We start from the raw sequence: 24475 nt of genomic DNA, 5'->3' as shown, positions 1-24475 counted from the left end.
AAGAGTCTATGGATTATTTCAGTTTTCCTGTTCAGTTCCTACATTGCTTCTTGGAAAAATGTACACAGTGAGAATTTTTATTTTTATTTTTTAGGTGGAGTCTCACTCTGTCGCCCAGCCTGGAGTGCAGTGGCACGATCTTGGCTCACTGCAACCTCCACCTCCTCGGTTCAAGTGATTCTCCTACCTCTTGCCTCCCCAGTAGCTGGGATTATAGGCACCTGCCACCACACTCGGCTAATTTTCGTATTTTTAGTAGCGATGGGGTTTTGCCATGTTGGTCAGGCTGGTCTCGAACTCCTGACCTCAGGTGATCCACCCACCTCGGCCTCCCAAAGTGCCTCCCGTGGTGTGAGCCACCATGCCTGGCCCACAGTGAGAGTTTTTTACTCACTATTTTGTCCTTCCAAGTGGTAGAGTCATGCTAACACTGCCTCCAATCTGTCATCTAAAAAAAAAAAAATCCTGTTTTTAAAAAATTTAGAATAATTTGATGAACAACACACAGCTTGAAACACATGTGAATCCACAATATGCACTTCCTCATAGATCTTTTAGATGGTCTGGCTACCCCACCTGGAGCATTCTGACACTCCTTTATATTTAGCATGCTTGATTTTGCCCATCTATCACTTAACATCTGGAAAAGTTTTGGTAGAGTAATATAAATCTATTGTACAGACTCAGGAAGAACTTTTAGACATTATCTAAAACAATCTTCTTGTCTTTCAGTTTAGGAAATGCAGACGCAAATTGTTAATTGTCCTCCCAAAGCCACAAGGTTGTTACTGATAACTATCTTACTATGGTTTGAATGTGTTTCTTGCACGATTCAGGCGTTGCCAGTGTGGTCGTATTGAGAGAGGTGGGGCCTTTAAGAGATGATTTGGCCTTGAAGGCTTCTCTCTTGAGGATGGTATTAAGACCTTTATAAATGAGGCTACATGTAGCATTTGGCTGGCTTGTCCTTCTGCTTTCTGCCACGTGAGAATAGCCTTCCTCCACTACAGAGAGTGCAGCTCTCTCCTGACATCCAAACCTGCCGGTGCCTTGATCTTAGATTTCCCAGCTTCTGGAATGATGAGAAATAAATTTCTATTGCTTATAATTTATCTGCTCTCAGGAATCCTGTTGCAGGTCAGCACAAACAGACTAAGACAGGGAATATAATTCTAATGTACTGATTCAGGAAGAATTTTTTCACACTACCTAAAATATTTTCCTCTCATTTTAGGAGATTTAGGCACAAACTAACTGGCTTCCGCAAACCACATGGTGGTTAGTAATAGTTTTAAAAGTTTTTACTTCCAGTAAAATGTATAATTCCTCATCATCATAATGTACCAAATGTGCTATAAAATGTTACATCAAGTTCAGATACTATAAGAAAGATCACTACTCTGTTCTTGGAGAAAGGAAGGGGTTAGATCCTATAATCTCTTCTCTTTTCACAAAGGCACAGAGAGGTTAAACTAAGTGACTACCTAAAGAATGGGTAAGAAATGAGGATGTGTGTCCTTCCAAGTTATTATTATTCCACAGACTCTGAAGGAACCACAGTGCTACACCTTGCTATTGTAAGTTCTTGCCTTTTTTACACTGAAGTTATATGAAAAATGCACACAGGTAAACAAGACCTGAGAGAGGCCAACTTTTTGATAACTGTTTAGACAGAGACTGCCTAAACAGAAAACACATGCTGTTTCTCCCCAGCCTGACTGATTTGGCGTTCAGAGTACAAGCTCACAGGAGAGGGGCTGGGCCTGTTCAGTCAGGAACTGCAGTCGGAGACTTCCCCTGCTACTTGCTGGGAAAGAACATTAGGAATGCCTTTCAGTGCCTTGCTTCCTGAACGAGCTCACAGTAGCCAGGCGGCCCAGGGCAATCCGACCAGATTTCACTCTCACCGCTGTAGGAATCCAGATGCAGGCCAAGTACAGCAGCACGAGGGACATGCTGGATGATGATGGGGACACCACCATGAGCCTGCATTCTCAAGCCTCTGCCACAACTCGGCGTCCAGAGCCCCGGCGCACAGGTACCCTGTCTCCTGGAGTCCAGATAGACCAGAGCCCTTGTGAAATATGTGAGATGAGCTATCCCTCCTAGAAATTTATACATTTAACTTCTATCTTATGATTTTATTTCCAATTACTCACCCTGTGACATAGTAGTGATTTTTTTTTCCAGTTCTATTCAGTTCCATAATTCACACAATTAGAGAAGGATTTTATTTCCTGGGCCACTCAGCCAATCTAAAGCTAAAATATGACTTCAGTTCTAGTGAAAAGGACTCACATGGTAATATACACAGGACTAGGTTCTAGGTCCTAACCCAGGTATGCCACTTTCCTTCTGTGTAACCTTGGATGAGTTATTTAAGTATCCTAGTAGCATCATATTCTTTATTTATAAAATATTAATGGCCACAAACATGTATAAAGGGCTCGTTATGTGCTGGCAGTGTTTTAAATACTTTATATTAATTCATATTAATTTGAATTAATATTAAATAGAAGTAATAAAACTTCTTTTACAAGGTGGTTGTGAGTACTGAGAATGATAAATTATGTAAAATATTTGAATGTCTGTCTGAACTGATATAGACTGACACAAAATTGCTGAAAGGAACACTTGAGGAATTCTCAAGAAATGGAATGTTGAAAGGAATCCCATATTTTAGCATTCATTCAGTGCCTGTATTTTAATATGTCCTTTCCCTCTGATTATATCATCATTTTCTTCACCTTTGTAAATTTGGATATACATTTAAAAAATTTTTTAAAAAGATCCTGTTCCTTATTTCTTTATCAAATAACTTGTAGTTTTCCTTCCTTTCTCCTACTAAACCCTCCATTCGCTTTCTATTTATTAAATGACTCTCGACCTGAGACCTACTAATATGGCTCTTTTTTTTTTTTAAACTAAATTACCCAGTAAGCTGTTAAGGGACACTGGGGATTTCCAACCTCTTTGAAATGAAGCTAAGTGACAAAAGTAGGGATGTCAGCTTCTGTAGCCACAGGATATGTGTAACAGGATACAAAGTGTTTTCCTCCAAAAAATCTTAGGAAGAGTCCATTTTTAGGGCTGTGGTTTTGAGTAGCTTGTATATAACTTCATTTTCCACCTTTGACTGGAGCCAGAAGTCTCTCAAGGATTAGTGATCAGCATAATCAGGAACAGCATGTACAAATAAATTCTGCTGAGGTTGAAGGGTGGAGAGGGATGTGGAGCAAGATAAAACACTAGCTGCAACATCTGGGAGCTTCTTTGTAAGAAATGGAAATTCAAACAGTAGGAGTAGAGATTACAAAGAATTGTCTTGTAGGAAATCATCTGGAAATAGTTATCTTAAGCAATATACATGAGATCTTGTTTTCATCTTTTTATGGTAATGCAAACATTCAGGGGAATGCCATCATAGAAGTATAATTATTTCTTAGATAAACATGTCTGATATACCTTCGCTGATAAAAATAACAGCAGAAATCACTCAAAAAATTTTGGCAATGTGGAGGATTCAGCTTCAACATACTGATGTGACACCATTAAGAGCTGGCAACTTTTATTTTTTAGAATTAATACAAATCACACATACATTCATTTAATTTCTAGACTTTTGTCAATAACAATTGACATAACAACTATGTTTGTGTTTACAAATGACAAACAAGATAGTAAAAATGCCAAACAATTAAGATAGTGAAAATGAAAGACCACAACCTCATATGTTTTCCACAAACTTATGTTTGGGGTCATGTTATCCTAGTACTGAGGATATAATGTCCAATGTGATATGGTCCCTTTTCATAAGGAAATTGAAAGTCTAATACAATTCTCAACTGAGGAATAAGTATAATAAGGTGTTATGGCAGAAGCATGTACAGTACAGCTGAGAGCTTGGTTATGTCTACCTAATTAAGTAGAGGAGCTTAGGAAAGGCTTAACAGGAGGAGCGACTGTGGAGTTGAGTTAATTTTAAGATCTTCCACATAATGTGGAATCAGGAGTGAGGATGTTTGAGAGGCTGGGGAACACTACAGACAGAGAGACATATGAAGGGAAAGTCATGAAGGTTTTCAGTAGCTTTGTATTTTTAGAGAACTATAAGCAATATGTATGGCATAGGTGTAGAGTCAGAGGAGGGAAACTTGGCAAAGGGGTAAGTCTGGCAAGTTAAGGAGGGATTTTAGGGCATGCTGATCTATTTTAATTCTATTCAATAGTTAAAATGAGGTTAATGCAGGATTTAGATAGGAAGAAACAGAATTTTGCATTTGGGGAAGACCTTCCAGGCTGCAATGGAAAGGATAGGTTGAAAGTATAGGAAACTGGATGTGCCAATACCATATGTTTTCACTAGTCCGGTACAAGAGTAAAAGAACCTGAACTGAGGCAGTATAGTAAAAATGAGGAAAAAGAATCAGATATGAAAGACATGGAGGCAATGGAGTTTAGATCATCAGTGACTGGTTACATGTGAGGAGACAAGGAAAGGGACCTCGGTGGTAGGTTGACTAGGTTCTGTCTGATGTAATGTGGATGGTACTGCTGTTTAACTGAGACAGAAACTATAGAAGGGACAGGAAAGATGATGAATTGAGTTTGAGTTTAAGGGGTCTGTAGAAGGAGGGACATGCATTTGGAAGCTGTCCAAAGACACCTGTATATTAAGCATGTGGGTTGGGCTACATATACTTGTGGGAATTACTGGCATAGTAATTAAATAAATAAATAAAGTAGATGAGGTACTTAAGTCATTAAGTAAAATAAATGGATAGTAACTAAAATGTATGGGAGTGAGTGAGATCATTGAGGGAGGAAATGTAAAACGAAAAGATGAATGAACAGAAGAATAGAGTGTCAAGGAGAAAATCTGAGGGAATATCAGCATCTGAGGAGCAAGAAGAATGAAAGATTCCAAAAGGAGCTACTAGGGATGAATGGCAGAGAGTGGTAGAAGCAGGAATCTGGGAGAGAGACATCAAGGGCATCAAGAGACAATAAATTCAAGAGTAATGGAAAATCAGAGTAATGGGAGACAATAAATTCAAGAGTATTGGAATAAAGTCAGTGATGATGACTGTGAGTTTTAAAAACAACAAATAAATACTGCAGAGAGTTTAAGTAAAAGGAAGACTAAAATGATTATTTAACAATTTATCAATAAGGAGGAAAATATTTAGTTTTGATAGCAGTGGTTTAAAAAGGAACTGATGGTTATATAATAAAATAAACAATTACTTTGGTTAAATAATTTTAAAAAATTTAATAATAAATCCAAGTTCCTCTTTACCCTTGTTCACATTAACTACAGTACTATTGCATTTCCCAGTGTCTTAGTTTTATTTCCTCAATTACAGCATAAATCTCTCATCACAGTCATGACATAAATCACTGCTAACTGATTCAACAACTCTTTAAATCAAACCTACTCATGACAAGACATTATGGGATGCACTAGAGGAGCCTGTTTTTCAGGTTCTTAGAGAAGTGGAAGGAATACTCTAAATCAATAGTTGTAGTAAATGTCATTTAGTACTGTTAAATCAGTGTTGGAGGCCACAGAAGCAATATAGGAATGAATGAGTTACTGATTGAGTTTAGTTTTGCGAGTTCCCAGAGGAAGTGACATGATCTGGACCCATGAGGCTAACGAGTATAATGGGATCCTATTAGGAAGAGCCTGATACAGCCCACTAAGAAACTGACTAGAACAGAATGAGCCTTGGGAAACTTTTCTTCCTATGGAAGAGAGGAAGTGTGGCTTTCAAAATTCATCTTGCTGCTAGAGTGGATATTTCATAATGTAGAAGTGAAAAGTTGCAAGCTGCTGTCGTTCTATGATTGCAGATGCACTGCCATGTATAAATATTGATCTGAGATGTGTTGGGAGGATAAGAAGATGATTGAAAATGTCCAGCTCTGGAATCAGTCTGCTTGGGTAGCTCTATTACCTACTAGCTGTGCAAACTTAGGCAACTTCAGTGACTCCTTGGTAATTGAATTTTTGCAAAGGTTGCTTCCAATGAAATAAAGTGTATCTAGAACATACTTATAGTTACTATTAGTAACTATTTCTCTCTCTCTGTTTTTCAATATTCTCCATCCAATCATTCTATATAAAGACATGGAGAAACACAATCCTGGGGAGTTACTAATAATTCCTTAGTAACTATTACTAATAGTAGCTGTGTGTTCCTGAATAAGCTGTCTAAACCCGCTAGGCCTCAGTTCCCTACCTGTAAAGTGAGAGAATAATATCTTCCTTATAGGGGTTGTTTGTGAGGCTAGATGAGAACATTCATATAAGACATTTTTCTCAGTAACTCAAGAAATTTGAGCAATTATCATTAATGGTAATGTTGTGTTTGAATTATATTTCAGTAAGCAGTATCTGTTGATGGGGATATAAAATTGCATCACCTAAATTTTACTGAAGAGGAAAATATAATTCAGCTTCTAAGTACTGTGAATTGGAACCTCAATGATATTCTAGAAATATCTCATATGTTCTTAGATGTATACTTTTTTCAAATAATAGGAAGGATAACACACATTTTCATTTAGAGAGTATGAAAATAGCGATATTTGAAATAGATTCATAAGAGAAAAGAAACCTGCATTTACATGAACACAGAAAAGCAGACTCAACCCATGAACTCAGATTCCCATGAGGAGGTTTCCTGTGCACTACATGTGAGGATTAAGGAAACAAAGACATTTACATTTCAAAATACAAAGGGATCAAAAAGTACTTTCTGAAATATTGTGTACATTGCCACCAGTTTTGCCCGCATGTCTCTGTGACTCCTGACTGGCTCACGGAAAAGTGTGCAAAGTATAGTGTTAAACATAATGACTTAATCCTAGCTCTGCAACTAGTTTGTAATGTGCACATTATTTAAACTCTCGGTGTCTCCTCCAGTTTTTAAGACCTTTTGCATTCATAGGTGTACTAATATACATGTATATGGTAATGTCAGCTTAGTTTCTTGGGTGGAAAACAAAATTTTCCCTCTCTGATGCCTGATGAAGGGTAACTGGTTCAGTTTGACAACTCTCCACCCACAAAGTTTCATATAATTACACAGTAATTGGTATCCAAAATTTGACCCTAGCACGAAGGCCTTTTATACTATGGTTATACTAAGAGGATACAGGAAAGGTTTTTTTTTTCTATATATATCTTATTATTCTTAGGGATGTTTATATCATTCCTTGGCCTATCCACACCCCTTTCTAAATATGCCTCAGGAGAGAGCAAAGGGGTTCTCTTCCAAAAAATAAAACCACAATAAAGCCAAGCCAAACTCAAGCGACTGCCCAGGCATCTTATTTTTGCGAAAATCTTTCTCGTGTTAGGATGAGGGTGATCCCTGGAGAGAGACTTCAGTATGATTAGGAGCACTTGGAATAAAACTGAGAAACATTAGACTACAGTTAGAAGAAAAACATCTAGAAGGAAAAATAGCATCAAAGAAAAAGAAAAAGTGAAACTTTCAACTTCATGGATTTTCCATCATGGGAGCTTGGCTTCCTGGAAGATGAACTACCCAGGATTGTGTTTCTCCATGTCTTTATATAGAATGATTGGATGGAGAATATTGAAAAAGAGAGAGAGAAAGTGAGAGAGCAAGAGGGAGATGGGAAGAGAGAAGAAAAATTTCAAAATGGGAAAATTTGATCAGAGAAAGAGGATTTCTTAAAAGAGATTTTTAAAAACCTTTTAAACCCTATTATACTTCTTTTATTTTTTCTGATCTAAAGGCAATCTTAGGAAGGATCCTGTATTTTTTTTCTTTTCGTGAATGTAATTATCATTGAAAGATGTTCTGATTTCTAAAGTCCAGGCCATCACTTCACAGAAGGAATTTGAGTTCACTCTTTTTGGTCCTTTGGGCAGAAAAACAACACCTCCCGTGTCCTCGATATTATGCAAGGGAAAGCAGATTTATTTCATTTCATTTCATTTCATCACTACTTTTGAGAGAAGATCTTGCTCTGTCGCCCAGGCTGGAGTAGAGTGGCACAATCACGACTCACTGCAGCCTTGACCACCGTGGCTCCAGCAATCCTCCCACCTCAGCCTTCTGAGTAGCTGTGACTACAGGTGTGTACCACCACGGCTGATGAATTTTAAAATTTTTATAGAGATGGGGATGGGGTCTCACTATGTTGCTATCTTTTGTAGAGATGGGATCTCACTATGTTGCTCAGGCTGGTCTCGAACTCCTGGCCCAAAGCAATCCTCCTGCTTCAGTTGGGAGGATTCCAGAGTGATGAGATTACAGGCCTCAGCCACCGTGCCTGGCGGAAAACAGATTTATAAAGAGATGAATAAGTTGCTTGACTGTCATAGTTCTTCTTCTCCTTTACTTCTTATTTTTAATTTCAGCCAGACAAATATTAATTATAAGAAGTAGCAGGATTTAAAAAATTATTACAACTTTGAGATGTGTATTAATGTAACTATGTTTGAGTAGGGGTAGGTAGGCATATAACACAGATATTTGTATATAATGTACCTATTCATCCATTTATTTCAATTGAGCTTATTTCAGCTACTGTCCTAGGAACTGGGTTACAATAATGACTAAATAGATACTTTCCAAGAAAGAGCTTAATTTTTCCTGGAGTAAGACAGATATAAGCTAAATGAAATAACAAAGATATACAATATATTTAATGGTAATGAGAGGTATGTGGAAAAAGAAAATCACCATGGTGGTAGGCTCACATAAGCACTTTTAACTATGGAATCTAGAAACATCCATATGATTAACTGTCTTGGACTGTAAGAAAGTTTACAAATACAGGGTTTTGGAGAGGATGATTCACCCAAACTATATTCTGCCTCTAATCTTTTTTTTTTTTTTATGTTCTGCTGATCTGAAATACTTTTACAATCAATACCATGAGAAAACCATCCTTTTCCAGAAAAACTAAGACTAAATAACATAGCTCAGTTAACTGAAGGAAATAGGAGGAAGCAAATCTCCCTTAGATTTGTTCATGATATAATCTCACAAAAGTCAGTGTATAGAAACCACCATGGCTGGGAGATGTATTTAGCTGAGTCTGTTTTCTGCTGACATAGATGTTGCTGAGAAGTCAATAGACTACAAACAAACAAACAAACAAACAAACAAAAACCCTGTAAGCTTAACTTTGGAGAACCCACTTATCTCTTTAAAACTTAGATAGTTTAAGTCATATTAATTTTTTATAATTTCATTTTTCAATTATTGAAACTGTCAAAGATTTACTCCGCCCTTATGTCCCAGGCACTACTTTCAGCAGTGGAAATACACTAGTGGACAAGATAGACAAGATCATTGTTTTAATGGAATGCTAAATGGAGAGAAAGGAAAAAGAAACAAAAGTCATGAAAATATTACCTAGTACAGGATGAGTGATATGCTAGAGATGGACTCATGGACCTCTTCCAACGATGTGCCATTGAAACTGAAATTAATGCAGAGGCAGAAGTAGGGCTGATACGAGGTACTTAGGGTCAAGCTTGATCAGATTAAGGATTAAACGGAAGGCCATTGTGAGTAGTACATGTGAGTGAGAGGAAAATAGTTCAGAAAGGGATGAAAGAGCTAAGGAAGGTCTCAATAAGACTAATACAGGATTTAATTTTAAGTGCAACAAAGCTTTTGAAGTTTTTAAGTAGGGAAGTAGCATAATAAAATTGCCTTTTTTTTTTTTTTTAAAGGAGCAATCTGTGAAAAGTGATTTGGATTTTATTCTAAATGCAATGAGAGCTATTTATAAAGGAGATGATTGCTAAGAAATAAGATTCACATTTAAAAAATACATCAGTATGTCTACTCTGAGACTTTAACTTATTTTCCCTACTAGATTGTAAGTTCCAGAGGATAGTAATCATATTGTCTATTTCTATATTCTTTACTAGTTATCATTCCCCATTTGGAAATAATGTTTCATATAAATCTCTGTACCTAGAATGGGTTGGGCACGGTGGCTCATGCCTGTAATTCCAGCACTTTGGGAGGTGAAGTAACAGGATCACTTGAGCTCAGGGGTTAGAGAACAGCCTGCAGCCTTGGCAACATGGTGAAACCTCATCTCCAACAAAAATATAGAAAAAAAAAAATTAGCCAGGCGTGGTGGCACGTGCCTGTAGTTCCAGCTGCTCAGGAGCTGAGGTGGGAGGATTGCTTGAGCCTGGGAGGTGGAGGTTGCAGTGAGCCGAGATCACGCCACTGCACTCCAGCCTGGAAAATCTCTGTACCTAGAATGTTTTATGTATAGGACCTTGCTAGAAGGAAAAGAATTTTCTTTCAAAAAGCCCCTCCCATCTCTTTAATCTTTCTGTTTCAGAACGTGACTTGAATTCTCAGTGAAGTAGAACTAACGGGCTACAAAGAGATGAGAGTTTGTTTGAGGGTTTCACTCTCTCTGTTTCGTTTTTATCACAATGCTAACTGCTAGCTGCACCTGAGTGAAAATCTTCCCTGTCAGATACGTTAGGTCATTCAGACTCAGATAGGTGACCTCACTAGGTGAAGGGTCTACCCATGACTTACAGTAAAACCTCTGCAATTACTAGTCAAACTTATGAGAATGGAGGGCAAGGAAAGCATGTTTGCCACAGTTTTAAAAATTATTTAACTGTTGCAAAAATAGTTTAGATTCATCTTTCAGAAATTGATGATCCTGTTTCTTTATAATCTATTTTTGAAAAAAAAATCAAATGAATGAACAAACAATATCCTTACAAAAGAGGGACTTTCAATGAGGCAATTCCACAGAAAAACAGTAAAATTATTACTTCCCGTTACTAACACGCAATTTGCCTTTTAGAAAAAGCATATACGGAACTTGGGGGGAGGGGGATGTTTTTCAAAAGTAACAACAAATTAATTTCATCTTTCCCCTGATTATGTAAAAAGTTGCCCCTTGGTAAGGTTCAGAGATTCTCAGGCTGTGTTTCAGACATGTTCATGATAGTCTTTCATAATTAGAATTTTGACAAGCAGAAGGTAGTACAAACAACCACATAAAGATAATGCATAGTGTGCCTCAGTGCAAAGTAAGACTTGAGAGGTGGATACAAATGGGTGGGGCGTGTGAGAAAATCTAGCTGTGATAAGTGAGGCTTGCACTGAGCCTTATGATGATGTTTCTGAGGACAGAAATCAAGTTAGCCAGCCCCCGTTACTGTTGTCCAGCATAATTTGTTCCAGTGCAGAATCAACTCCTCTCCCTTACCTGTTATTGACTTAGATGCAAGAGGAAGAAAAAGCTAAACTCTGCTTTCTCTTCTGTTCCCTGCAGAGCACAGGGCTCCCTCTTCAACGTGGCGACCAGTGGCCCTGATCCTGCTGACTTTGTGCTTGGTGCTGCTGATAGGGCTGGCATTCCTGGGGCTTTTGTGTAAGTCTGCGCTCTGACCTGGGGGAGGATCCCGGTTCCAAGGTTTGTCTAGGATGAGAAACACTTGTTATGGATTTGTTTTTTAAGCTTTAATTCTTTAGCCTTTGGAAAACTCAGTGTATCTTTTTTTAAATGCCACTATTTAAATGGTGAATAATGGAAGAAGAATTAAAATATGACAATCAGTTGCCAACTAGAATTAAACATACTGTTTGAGATAAGAAGGGATTTGTCTGGTTGTTTATACGTCAATGTCTAAAAATATCGTTTATTTTAAATAAATGCATGCTTCAGCCCTCTCGCATTCCACAAAAGACTAGGGTGTCAGATGTTTTGACTCTGAGAATACAAGGTTCAGTGGGCTAGTGCAGAATATACTACCCACAGAGCCACGCATACCGTCAATACAAGGAGAGTAGGTAAACTCCTTAATCATCATATTTTTTAAAGGCCAGGAAGTTATACAGTCATTTTATAAAAACTTGTGAAAATCAAATCAGAAAAATGCATATCTAAAAATATTTAAATTTCAAACTAGTAAAAACAAGTTAAAAAGCTTAAAAAAGAAAGTGGATGAATTTGCCTCAGTAGGTGAAGACCCCACAGCAGTGTTTCCTGAACAGCTGAAGAAGGTTATTCAAAGAAAAATGTGAGGCCGGGCGCGGTGGCTCAAGCCTGTAATCCCAGCACTTTGGGAGGCCGAGACGGGCGGATCACGAGGTCAGGAGATCGAGACCATCCTGGCTAACATGGTGAAACCCCGTCTCTACTAAAAAAAATACAAAAAACTAGCCGGGCGAGGTGGCGGGTGCCTGTAGTCCCAGCTACTCGGGAGGCTGAGGCAGGAGAATGGCGTAAACCCGGGAGGCGGAGCTTGCAGTGAGCTGAGATCCGGCCACTGCACTCCAGCCTGGGTGGCAGAGCGAGACTCCGTCTCAAAAAAAAAAAAAAAAAAAAAGAAAAATGTGATATAGGAGAGCAGATTTTAATGTCAAAAATTGGGTTTTATAGGAATTTTAAGACTTTTGTTTGTATATTTCAAAATTAAAAATAATTTCTTATTGCCCCTTTTGATCCCAAAAGTTTTATTTCATTATGATATAACTATTATTTTGCAACCACCATTATTCTTGGAAATACAGAGGAACTCTCATGATTTCTGAGAGATTTCTATACTTACGTGTAGAGACCTGAATTTCAAATCTGAATGTTGAACATTTCTAGTAAAATGACATTAGGAATTTACTTACTCTCAATGATCCTAATTGCAAACTGTAAAATCATGGAAAAAATAATAACACTATTTCAATAACTCAGTAAGTAACAATATACGGTATATTGTCAATACTCAATATAATAACCAACATATAAACAGATTGGTGGTTTTATGTTGAGTAACATTTGAGAGTATACATAAAAAGATTTATCAAGCAGTAAATATAGGTTGAGAATTTATTCTTGAAGTTAGGAACTAATATTATAACTCCACATTTCTATTTATGTCATTTTAAATAGATATAGATAAATTACTTAAATTATACATTTTTTAAGGCCAGGAATGGTGGCTCATGCCTATAATTCCAGCAACTTTGGGAGGCTAAGGCAGGCGAATCGCTTGAGGTCAGGAGTTGGAGACCAGCCTGGCCAACATGGTGAAACCTCATCTCTACTGAAAATATAAAAATTAGTCAGGCGTGGTGGTGGGCACCTATAATCCCAACTACTCAGGAGGCTGAGGCACGAGAATCGCTTGAACCCAGGAGGCGGAGATTGCAGTGAGCCAAGATCACACCACTGCACTGCACTCCAGCCTGGGTGACAGAGTGGCACTCCATCTAAAAAAAAAATATATGTATATATATGTATAATATATATCTAGACTCCATCTAAATATATATATAAAAATATTTATATATATAAAATATATATAAAATATATATTTTAAAATGTTATATGTGTGTGTGTGTATATATATATATAACATTGAGGTATGTCCTTTATATGCCAATTTTGCTGAATGTTTTAATCATAAAGGAATGCTAGATTTTTTCAAATGCTTTTTCTGCATCTATTGAGATGATCGTATGATTTTTGTTTTTAATTCTGTTTATGTAATGTGTCATATTTATTGACTTGTGTATGTTAAACCATCCCTGCATCCCTGGGATAAAACCCACTTTATCATGGGGTATTATCTTTTTGATGTGCTGTTGGATTCAGTTAGCTAGTCTTTTTTTTTTTTTTTTTTTTTTTTTTTTGAGATGGAGTCTTACACTGTTGCCCAGGCTGGAGTGCAGTGGCACAATCTCAGCTCAGTGCAACCTTCGCCTCCTGGGTTCAAGTGATTTTCCTGCCTCAGCCTCCTGAGTACCTGGGATTACAGGCACCCACCACCACGCCTGACTAATTTTGTGCTTTTAGTAGAGACAGGGTTTCTCCATGTTGGTTAGGCTGGTCTCGAACTCCCGACCTCAGGTGATCCACCTGCCTCAGTCTCCCAAAGTCCTGGGATTACAGGCATGAGCCACCGCGCCAGGCCTCAATTAGCTAGTCTTTTGTTGACGATTTTTGCATCAATGTTCATCAGGGATATTAGTCTCTAGTTTCTTTTTTGTTCTGTGCTTTCCTGATTTTGGTATTAGTGTGATACTGGCTTCACAGAATGATTTAGGGAAGATTCTCTTTCTCTATTTTTGGGAATAGTTTCAGTAATATTTGTACCAATTCTCCTTTGAATGTCTGATGGCATTCAGCTGTGAATCCATTTGTGAATGGACTTTTATTTGTTGGCAGTTTTTTTTACTGTTTCAATTTCACTATTTCTTACTGTTCTGTTCATAGTTTCTATTTATTCCTGGTTTAATCTAGGAGGGTTGTATATTTCCAGGAATTTGTCTGTCCCCTCTGGACTTTGTTTATAGTAGCTTTGAGTGATCTTTTGTATTTGTGTGGCATCAGTTGGAGTATCTCTCATTTCATTTGTAATTGAGGTTATTTGTATCTTCTCTCCTTTTCTTGATTAACCTTGCTAATGTTCTATGGATTTTATTTATCTTTTCAAAGAACCAGTTTTTTGTTTCATTTATCTTTTGTGTGTCTTTTTTTTTTTTTTTTTCATTTCAATATCATTTAGTTGGCTCTGATCTTTGATACTTCTTTTCTTCTACTGGATTTGGGTTTGGTTTGTTCATGTTTCTCTGATTTCTTGAGGTGTGACCTTAGATGGTCTATTTGGGGTTTTTCAGATATTTTGATGTAGTCATTTAATGCTATGAACTTTCCTCTTAGCACCGCTTTTGCTGTATGCTAGAGGTTTTCATAAGTTGTGTCACCAATATTATCGTTCTGTTCAAAATATTTTTAAGTTTCTGTCTTGATTTTGTTGTTTACCCAAAGATCATTCAGGATCAGATTATTTTATTTCCATGTATGTGTGTAGTTTTCAGGGTGCCTTGTATTGTTAATTTTCAATTTTATTTCACTATGCTTTGAGAGAACACTTGATATAATTTCAGTTTTCTTAAATTTATGGAGACCTGTTTTGTGGCCTATCGTATGGCCTTTGTTGGAGAATGTTACATGTGCTAATGAAAAGAATGCATACTCTGCAGTTGTTGGATGGAATGTTTTGTAAATATCTGTTAAGTCAATTTGTCTTAGGGTATCGTTTAAGTCCATTGTTTCTTTCTTTGTTCTTCATTGTTGACTTTCTGTCTTCAAGACCTGTCTAGTGCTGTCAGTGGAGTAGTGGAGTACCCCACTATTATTGTGTTGCTGTCTATCTCACTTTTTAGGTCCAGTAGTAATTGTTTTATAAATTTGGGAGCTCCAATGTTAGGTACATATATATTTAGGGTTGTGATACTTTCCTGTTGGATTATTCCTTTTATCACTATATAATGTCTATAATATCTCTCTTTGTTTTATTTTATTTATTTATTTTTTTTACTGTTGTTACTTTAATGTCTGTTTTGTCTGATAAAAGAATAGTTACTCTGGCTCATTTTTGTTTTCTATTTGCATGGAATATCTTTTTCCACTTCTTTTTTTTTTTTTTTTTTGAGACGGAGTCTCGCTCTGTCGCCCAGGCTGGAGTGCAGTGGCCGGATCTCAGCTCACTGCAAGCCCCGCCTCCCGGGTTTACGCCATCCTCCTGCCTCAGCCTCCCGAGTAGCTGGGACTACAGGCGCCGCCACCTCGCCCGGCTCGTTTTTTGTATTTTTTAGTAGAGACGGGGTTTCACCGTGTTAGCCAGGATGGTCTCGATCTCCTGACCTTGTGATCCGCCCGTCTCGGCCTCCCAAAGTGCTGGGATTACAGGCTTGAGCCACCGCGCCCGGCCTTTTTCCACTTCTTTACCTTAAGTTTATGTGAGTCCTTATGTGTTAGGTGAGTCTTTTGAAGACAGCAGATACTTGATTGGTGAACTCTTATCCATTCTGTCATTCTTTATCTTTTAAGTGGAACATTTAGGTCATTTACATTCAGTGTTAGTACTGAGATGTGCAGTACTGTTCTATTCATTATGCTAGTTCTTGCCTGAATACCTTGTTTTATTGTGTGTGTGTGTGTGTGTGTGTGTTATTGTCTTATAGGTCCTGTGAGATTTATGTTTTCAGGAGATTCTAGTTTGGTGTATTTTGAGGTTCTGAGGTTCTATTTCGAGACTTAGCACTCCTTTTAGCATTTCTTGTAGTGCTGTCTTGGTAGTTACAAATCCTCACAGCATTTGTTTCTCTGAAAAAAACTATCTCTCTTTCATTTATGAATCTTAGTTTCACTGGATACAAAATTCTTGGCTGACAATATTTTGTTTGAGGAGGGTAAAAATAGGACCCCCAATCCTTTCTGCCTTTTAGGGTTTCTGATGATGTCAGCTATTAATCTGATAAGTTTTCATTATAGATTACCTGATGTTTTTGTCTTACAACTTTTAAGATTCTTTCCTTCATCTTGACTTTAGATAACATAATGAATATTCACCTAGGTGATAATCTTTTTGCAATGAATTTCCCAGGTGTTTTTTTAGCTTCTAGTATTTGAGAGATTGTTTGGAGGTTCTAGCAGGAGAGTGCAGCTACTTGTATACCCTTGACCAGACTGGTCCTCCTCTATCGGGTATGGTCATCCTCTTTGACCATGTGCATTCAAGAGGGATGCACATGGAGCAGTGAGGGAGGAAGGGGACACACGCCTAGCCAGCCAGATCAGCTGAATCAACACTGGCAATCAATGGGGTGACAGATATCGCAGCTAGATCACCCTTACATCCTGAGCTTCTAGTGTTTAGATGTCTAGATCTCTAGGAAGACCAAGGGTTTTTTCCTGGTTTATCCCCTCAAATAAGTTTTCCAAACTTCTAGATTTCTCTTCTTCCTCAGAAACAATTATTCTTAGGTTTGGCCATTTACTATGGCTCTAACTTACTTGGAGACTTTGTTCATTTTTTTTTTTTCTATTATCTCTGTCTTTGTCAGATTGGGGTAATTCAAAAGCCTTGTCTTCAGGCTCTGAATTTCTCTCTTCTACTTGTTCTACTCTATTGTTGAAACTTTCTAGTGCATTCTGTATTTCTCTAAGTGTGTCTTTCATTTCCAGAAGTTGTGATTGTCTTTTCTTTATGATATTTATTTCTCTGGATAATTTTTAAAATCCATATCCTATATTGTTTTTTAAAATTTGTTTAGGTTGGACGTGCTGTCTCATGCCTGTAACCCCAGCACTTTGGGAAGCTGAGGAGGGCAGATCACCTGAGGTCAGGAGTTCAAGACCAGCTTGACCAACATGGTGAAACCCCATTTCTACAAAGCTATAAAAATTAGAGAGGCATGGTGGTGGGCACCTTTAATCCCAGTCACTTGAGAGGCTGAGGCAGGAGAAGCAAGTGAACCTGGGAGGCGGAGGTTGCAGTGAGCCAAGATCACACTACTGCGTTCCAGCCTGGGCAGCAGAGTGAGATTCTGTCTCAAAAAGAAAGAAAGAAAACCATAAATAAGTTTCTTTAGGTTGGTTTTCATTTTTCTCTGGTATCTCCTTTAGTAACTTAATAATTAGCCTTCTGAATTCTTTATCTGGCAATTTGAAGATTTCTTCTTGGTTTGGATCCATTGCTGGGGAGCTAGTGTTATCTTTTGGTAGTGTTATAGAGTCCTGTTTTGTCATATTACCAGAATTACTTTTCTGTTTCCTTCTCATTTGGGTATATTGGGTATTTCAGTGAAAAGATCTGGAACACACAGGCTGCTATTCAGATTCTTTCATCCCATGGGGTGATCCCTTGATGTTGTGCTCTCCCCCTTCCCGTAGGCATAGGACTTCCCCAGAGCCAGACTGCAGTTATTGTTATTCTCTTCTGGGTCTAGCCACCGTGGGTGCTACCAGGCTCCAGGCTGGTGCTGGGGAATGTCTACAGAGTCCTGTGATATGATCTATCTTCAGGTCTCTCATCTGTGGGGCACCTGCTATGGGGAAGTTGGCAAGGAAGTGAAGTAGACTCTGTGAGAGTCCTTGGTTATAGATCTGTTTAGTGTGCTGGTTTTCTTGAATGCTGGTTATGCTAGCAGTGAAGTTGTCAGAGGGACACACTCAGGACCTCTGGTTAGCCAGGATGTTGCAGGCAGTGGAATTAGCTATTGTCTTCTCCCTCCTTGGAGCAGGGTTATTCTGTCTTGAGTTACTCTAATGGTTTGAGTTGGTTGGCCTCCAGCCAGGAGGTGGTGCTTTAAAGAGAGCACCAACTGCAGTAGTAGACAGGGGATGTAAGCTTGTTCTAAGTTTGCCAGGATAAGTATTCAGGTTTCTCAGGTGATGGGTGGGACCATACAGCTCCCAAGAGTTTATGTCTTTTGTGTTGGGGTACCAGGGTGGGTAGAGAAAAAACATCACATGGGGTCAGGTTTAGGCAGGTCTGAGCTCACACTCTTCTTGGGCAGGGCTTGCCATGAATGCTGTGGTTCATGAGGGTTGCTTCTCAGGGTATTACAGCTGCCTCTGCTGTGTCATACAGGTCGCCAGGGAAGTGGGAGAAAGCTGGCAGTGATAGGCCTTACCCAGTTCCCAGATAGCTGGTGAGGCAAATCTTGTTCCTCCCATACCCCACCAACAACACAGAGTTTATATCCTGGCAGCTCATGCCTGGGGCTCTGATCTTGCCCCAGGCTACAACCCTTCCCACTGAGAAAGCAAGCATCCTTTCAGGTCATGCCCCTCCCCACCTTCCCACGCCATCTGTCACAGTTCCTAGGCTAGTATCTGTAGCAGTTCCTCTTTGCCCCCTGGATTCTGCTTAAGAAAATTCGTATCCAGTTGAAATTATTACAAAATTCATTTGGAAGCTTCTTTCATCCTGTGGCTCCTCTTTAATTCCACTGGCTGCCTTGTCCAAGGACCCTGTGAGACAGAGTCAGGGATGGCTTCCCTGGGCTTGAGCTGGAGAATGGGAGTGCCTCCACGACTCTTCCTTCTGCTTCTTCTACTTTTATATTTTGCATATATTTTATATTTCGCTCCCTACATCCATTTCTGCTCCAGGTAAGGTTAAATCCTTCTCATGTAACCCAGATTTTCAGGTTCCCCAGTAGGGATGTGTGTTCAGAGGTGAGTTTTCCCCTCTTCACACATTTCTGACTGTCTTACAGAATTTTCAGTATTGAGCTGCTTCCTTCAAAGGATCTGTGAATTCTTTCAGTTTTCCTGGTATGTTCCTGAGGTGGTTCCTGGAGGAAAAGTTCACAGTGTGAGTCTCCTCACGCTGTTCTGTTGTCCAAGTGGGAACTCCACCTTAGCCCTCTTAGCTGCCATTTTCTCCCCACGACTTCACATTTTTAGACAGACTTAAAGAAATTAATTTGCCCAAGGTGATACAACTTTTCATATATGTACTAGAGTCCAAACTTGAATATAGGCAATATGAGATCTCAGAGCCCGAGATACTAAAAAATATACTGTTTGTCTTCCCCATAGGCAGAAAATGGAAATAAAACATAGAAATAAGCTGTCCAGTCTGACTTGGTCATTTGGGTTAGTTTTTCAGTACTACCAGCTCTCCAATACTGGTCAAGACACCATTTCTCAAATGGAAGAAAGATTAGGAAATATGTCCCGAGAGTTGCAATCTCTTCAAGTGCAGAACATAAAGCTTGCAGGAAGTCTGCAGCATGTGGCTGAAAAACTCTGTCGTGAGCTCTATAACAAAGCTGGAGGTAAGTGTGTCCTGGTCACTCTGTCCCCATGTTATCTGGCAACAGATAGATGGATTTCCCGCCAGTGAAAGTGAGAGTCAAGTATTATTTAACTAGAGGTCTGGCAAACTGAAAAACGGTTTGGGCTTCCAGATCATGATCAGTTGTTGGGATCCTGTGATTCACATGTGTCTGTGATACCATACATCAAGGCACTCTTCAAATGCAGACATTTTAAAACGATACAAACAATTACCTAAGAATAACCAAAATAAGACTACAAGTAAGGAAAATACAGGGTTATGTCTCAATTTACCTCAGCAAATGTTCTTACAAATTCTTTCCTAGTAAGAAGTAAGCAAACTCATAACTGTAGTTCTCAAATCTTAAAAATCATACAGGGACTAGTCCAAAAATGCAAATAACCTGAATCAAACTCAAGTTATTTTAATTCAGGATAACTTGGCTGAGTATCAGAAATATGTAGCTTATTAAGGACCACAGATGATGACAGTGCCAGTGGCAGGTGAACCACCATTGATAAATTTACTGCTGGAGAAGTCTAGGAGCATCGCTTCAGTGTGAGTGTGTATGTGTATTCCTATACTATTCTTTTCAAGTTTTGTGATAATCCACTTTATTCAAGTCAGCTCTCTCTTCTGCTCTCTTTATCGTGCTTACTTAGGAAATGGCATACATGTTCACGTTTCCACTTTTTATTTCTTTTTTAGGAACTCTGAAGGAGGGCAAAGTCTCCTCATCTGCTATACACACACCACTTCCCACCTGAAACAGACATCCTGATTGTGTGGCTACCTAGGAAAAAATATTAATAGGCACAGTTTTACTTCTCTAAGTGATTCTTTCCTACATGACTAATGACCTCAATGGTCATAATGTCCTTATTTACTAATTTTTCTTTTTCCATTTTTTTTGGGTGGGGGGAGATGGAGTCTCACTCTGTTGCCTAGGCTGGAAGGCAGTGACACAATCTCAGCTTGCTGCAACTTCCTCCTCCCAGGTTCAAGCAATTCTCCTGCCTCAGCCTCCTAAGTAGCTGGGACTACAGGTGTGCACCACCACACCCAGCTAATTTTTTTTTTTTTGTATTTTTAGTAGAGATGGGTTTTCACTGTGTTGGGCAGGCTGGTCTTGAACTCCCAACCTTAGGTGTTCCCCCTGCCCCGGCCTCCCAAAGTGCTGGGATTATAAGTGTGAACTACCCCGCCTGGCGCTTATTTACTAATTTTCCAACAAAGCCCAGTGTGCATACTTTTCTTTGTTGTTTGCCATATCTTCAAAAAGATAATCCACTACTCAACAGGCTGAGGCTGGAAGATTGAGCTGAGGAGATCAAGAGCAGCCCAGGCAACATAGTAAGACACTATCTCAGAAATTATTTTTATTTTTATTTACTTATTTATTATTTATTTTTAAAGTCAGAGTCTCACTCTGTCACCTAGGCTGGAGTGCAGTGGTATGATCTCGGCTCACTGCAGCCTCCGTCTCCTGGGTTCAAGCGATTCTCATATCTCCTCCTGGGCAGCTGGGATTACAGGCATGCACTACCACATCTGGCTAATTTTTGTACTTTTTTTTAGTAGAGATGGGGCTTCTCCATGTTGCCCAGGCTGGTATTGAACTCTGGCCTCCAGTGATCTGCCCACCTCAGCCTCCCAAAGTGCTGGGATTACAGGCATGAGCCACTGCACCTGGCCAAAAAAAATTTTTTTAAGGTAACTGAGATTTTCCTAACACAAATGGTCTTTCAAATTTTTATTTAGGTATATAAAAACAAATAAAAAGAAAAGCTATGCAAATAAGTCATATCTAATATAAATATAAAATCTAAATGCAAATATATTAAAGTTTCTTCTCATATAAAATTCTTACATACTTTTGGTTAGATGTCAGTTCTCAGTTTTAATCTGCTACATTTTATTTCTTACCCTCATCTTACCCATTATCCATCCATCCATCCACCCACTGAAGTGATATTTATCCATTTAGTTAGTACTACTACCAGTACGGTGGGAGTATTTACTGAATGCCTACTGACGCATATCTGACAAAACACACAGGATGTCTACTCTCATGAACCACTTACTCTAGTGGGGTGGTAGAAGTAAGTATATTGAAAAACATAAAATAAGATGACTCATGTCTTTGTCTGTTTGTGTTGCTATAAAGGAGTACCCGAGCCTGCGTAATTTATACAGAAAAGAGTTTTATTTGGTTAATGATTCTGCAGGCTGTACAAGAAGCGTGATGCCAGCAACTGCTTCTTCTGAGAGCCTCAGGCAGCTTCCACACATGGGGGAAAGTGCAGCAGGTAGCAGGACAAGAGTCCAGGAGGCAAGAGATTGGGGAAGGATGTGCCAGGCTCTTTTTAACAATCAGTTCTCCTGGGACTAATAGAGTGAGAACTCACCAAGCTGTTCATAAGGGATCTGCTCCCCTGTCCGAGACACCTCCCATTAGGACCCACCTCCAACACTGGGGATCAAATTCCAATATGAGATTTGGAGGGGACAAATGTTCAAACTGTATCAACCAGCATTTCCAAGTTTTCCCCCAACGTTCCCTATTTTAGTACTAAAAGTCCCACATCCTGGGAAACTCTAGGTCCCAGGTATATAATAATGATTGGCCAGCCTAAATATAATGTATGAGAGATTAATCAATCCTATGAGAAATGAAGGTAAACAAGGCAAGAGGGATAAGGAATTCAAGGGTAGTCTGTTGCTACTTTAAATAGAAAGGTCATAAATCCTTAATTAAGATGATTATATGGTAGCAAAGACTTGTAAAGTTGAGGGAGTTAGCCATGTAATACAGATAAATGACAAGCTTTATAGGTAAAACAGGAAACATAAGAGCCTTAAAACAGGAATGTATCTGCATATTCAAGGAATAATAAGAAGCCCATGTGGTTGGAGTGGGAGACTAACAGGAAGCTAGGTAGAGATCATATACAGCATTAGGTGCCTTTGCGAGAGATTTGGCTACTATTTTGAGCAGATAAGGATTAATTATGGGGTCTTGAGCAGAAGAAATACATGATCTGGCATAAGTTTTTAAAGGCTTAATCTACAATTATGTTAAAATTAGACTGGAAGAGGAAAGAATAGCAACAGAGAAATCAGATAAGAGATGGCTATTACTAAAATCCAGGAGAAATATGATGGTTCTTCTAACTAGAATATTGTTTCTGGAAATGATTGCATGATGGGACACAAATGGATGTGTGAGAAATGAAAGATTCAAAAACAGCTCTAGAATTTGGGGGCAAAACAGCTAGAAGCATAGAGATGTGATGGAGTGAAAGGAGGAAGAATTCTCTGGCTACAAGGGGAAAATTAGAAACCAGGAATGCTGTTTGGGAAGCTAGATATATGAGGAAAAAATTCTGGGCCAGACATGTAAACAGTCTTACATTCCTTTTGTCCAAAACACAGCAAAAATGAAGGGGAAATGGAGAGAGAAAGGACTGTAAGAACAAAAAGACGATTAGCCTTTTTTTTTGGATGACATATTTTCATGTATTTATGAAATGGAATGTCCTTCCTGGGGTTTTTGGCCTTGCTAATACGACCATTATTGTTTATTGATCCTAAATATCTGTGAACATTTATTGCACTATATCAGATACAAAAATGGTAATTTATAGGTAAAGAGAGTTCATAGAAAGTGTACATGTTCTGTTTAGAAATTAGTTGGTATTTTATTTTTCTTAGGTGTATATGCCATGGACAAAACATTTGAGAACAGGTCATTTTCAGTCCACCCATTTTTCTAGCCAAAAATATGCATTTTCTCCTTTAAAAATATATATTTTTGGGGAGAGCAGAGAGGTGGGGAAAACAGGGTCTCACTCTGTTGTCCAGGCTGGAGTGGAGCGTATATGTATATGTATATCTATCTATATCTAGGTCTATACCTATATCTATATGTATACACAGAGAAATGAATTTCTTCTGACCTGTATTCCATTTTCCTCCTCCATTGGTTGAAGTAATAGTATATTAAGTTTTAGTTAGTTGAAGTTAAGGAGGTAAAACAGTTTCTCTATCTCTGTCTCTTTAGTTACATCGTATCACTACCTATTTCACATAAGGCTCTCAGTCCTTTAGTCTCTCACCTTTTGATCTAATTGTCCGTTGCTTCCTCTTAGACATTCATTGAAAATTTCTCTATTAATTCCCATACAAGTATGGGACTTGTTTTTACACAGAGCACATAGAGGGTCACTTATATCTGAAGATCGAAGGTATTTAAGAAAACATTGTATGTGATATGGGAATGAGGTATTAATGCACTGTACTAAAATTGCAGTTACATAGTTTTTATTTACTGAATCCAGAGCAGAATGAACCAGGATTCTCCTTGCTGAGTCCAGTTGCTGCTTCATAATCTTTTTCAGCACAGCACTCTACTACCTATCTAAGCACGTATTACCCATCTAAGTTCTCATAACACCAGGGACCACAGTTGAGACTGACCTTATTAAATGCTTTTTATGTGTAAGTCTCTGCACAAACTGGACTCTGGTTTTTACATATTTAATCTTTACAATAATCCTTTTAGGTAAGCATCATTCCCATTCTTGTTCTGTGTTTTAGGAAGTTTGAGGCTCCCTGCATTTTTGCTTGAGTCTCTCCAGGTTGTTACATTTCTCCGGGTAGAATTCCGAAGCAAGCAGGCCTGTCTGAGAGAGTGCAAAAACTATTGACCTCCACAGCAGGTTCTTCATAACATGACAAAGATATCTTTCTAAGTTATTTATTTAAATTTTGTTTTACTTCATGAAATATTTCAAATTTACAAGAAGATTAAATGATAATATAATACCTACCTGTGTATTAGCTACTGAGATTTTAACA

General features: G+C 38.5%; 1 protein-coding gene across 5 annotated transcripts in view; it reads left to right on the top strand.

The window, feature by feature from the left end:
• Window positions 1–1725: 1725 nt before the first annotated feature.
• CLEC1A (C-type lectin domain family 1 member A) overlaps window positions 1726–24475 on the top strand; it is a 30132-nt gene continuing 7382 nt past the window's right edge. The window contains exons 1-3 of one of the 5 annotated variants that reach the window (XM_033223406.1): window positions 1729–2038; window positions 11314–11412; window positions 19437–19613. In XM_033223406.1, coding sequence (XP_033079297.1) covers window positions 1924–2038; window positions 11314–11412; window positions 19437–19613 — 391 coding nt within the window. In that variant the 5' untranslated portion in view covers window positions 1729–1923. Of the gene's footprint in view, window positions 2039–8018; window positions 8117–11313; window positions 11455–19436; window positions 19614–24475 lie in introns of those variants that run through there. The other 4 variants (XM_033223408.1, XM_033223409.1, XM_033223407.1 and 1 more) reach the window with 4 other exon arrangements.

The sequence above is a fragment of the Trachypithecus francoisi genome, unplaced genomic scaffold (genome assembly GCF_009764315.1).
Source record: "Trachypithecus francoisi isolate TF-2019V2 unplaced genomic scaffold, Tfra_2.0 Lachesis_group11, whole genome shotgun sequence".
NCBI lineage: Eukaryota > Metazoa > Chordata > Mammalia > Primates > Cercopithecidae > Trachypithecus > Trachypithecus francoisi.
The sequence above is the reverse complement of the archived record's forward strand: the minus strand, read 5'-3'. Positions and strand labels throughout refer to the sequence as shown.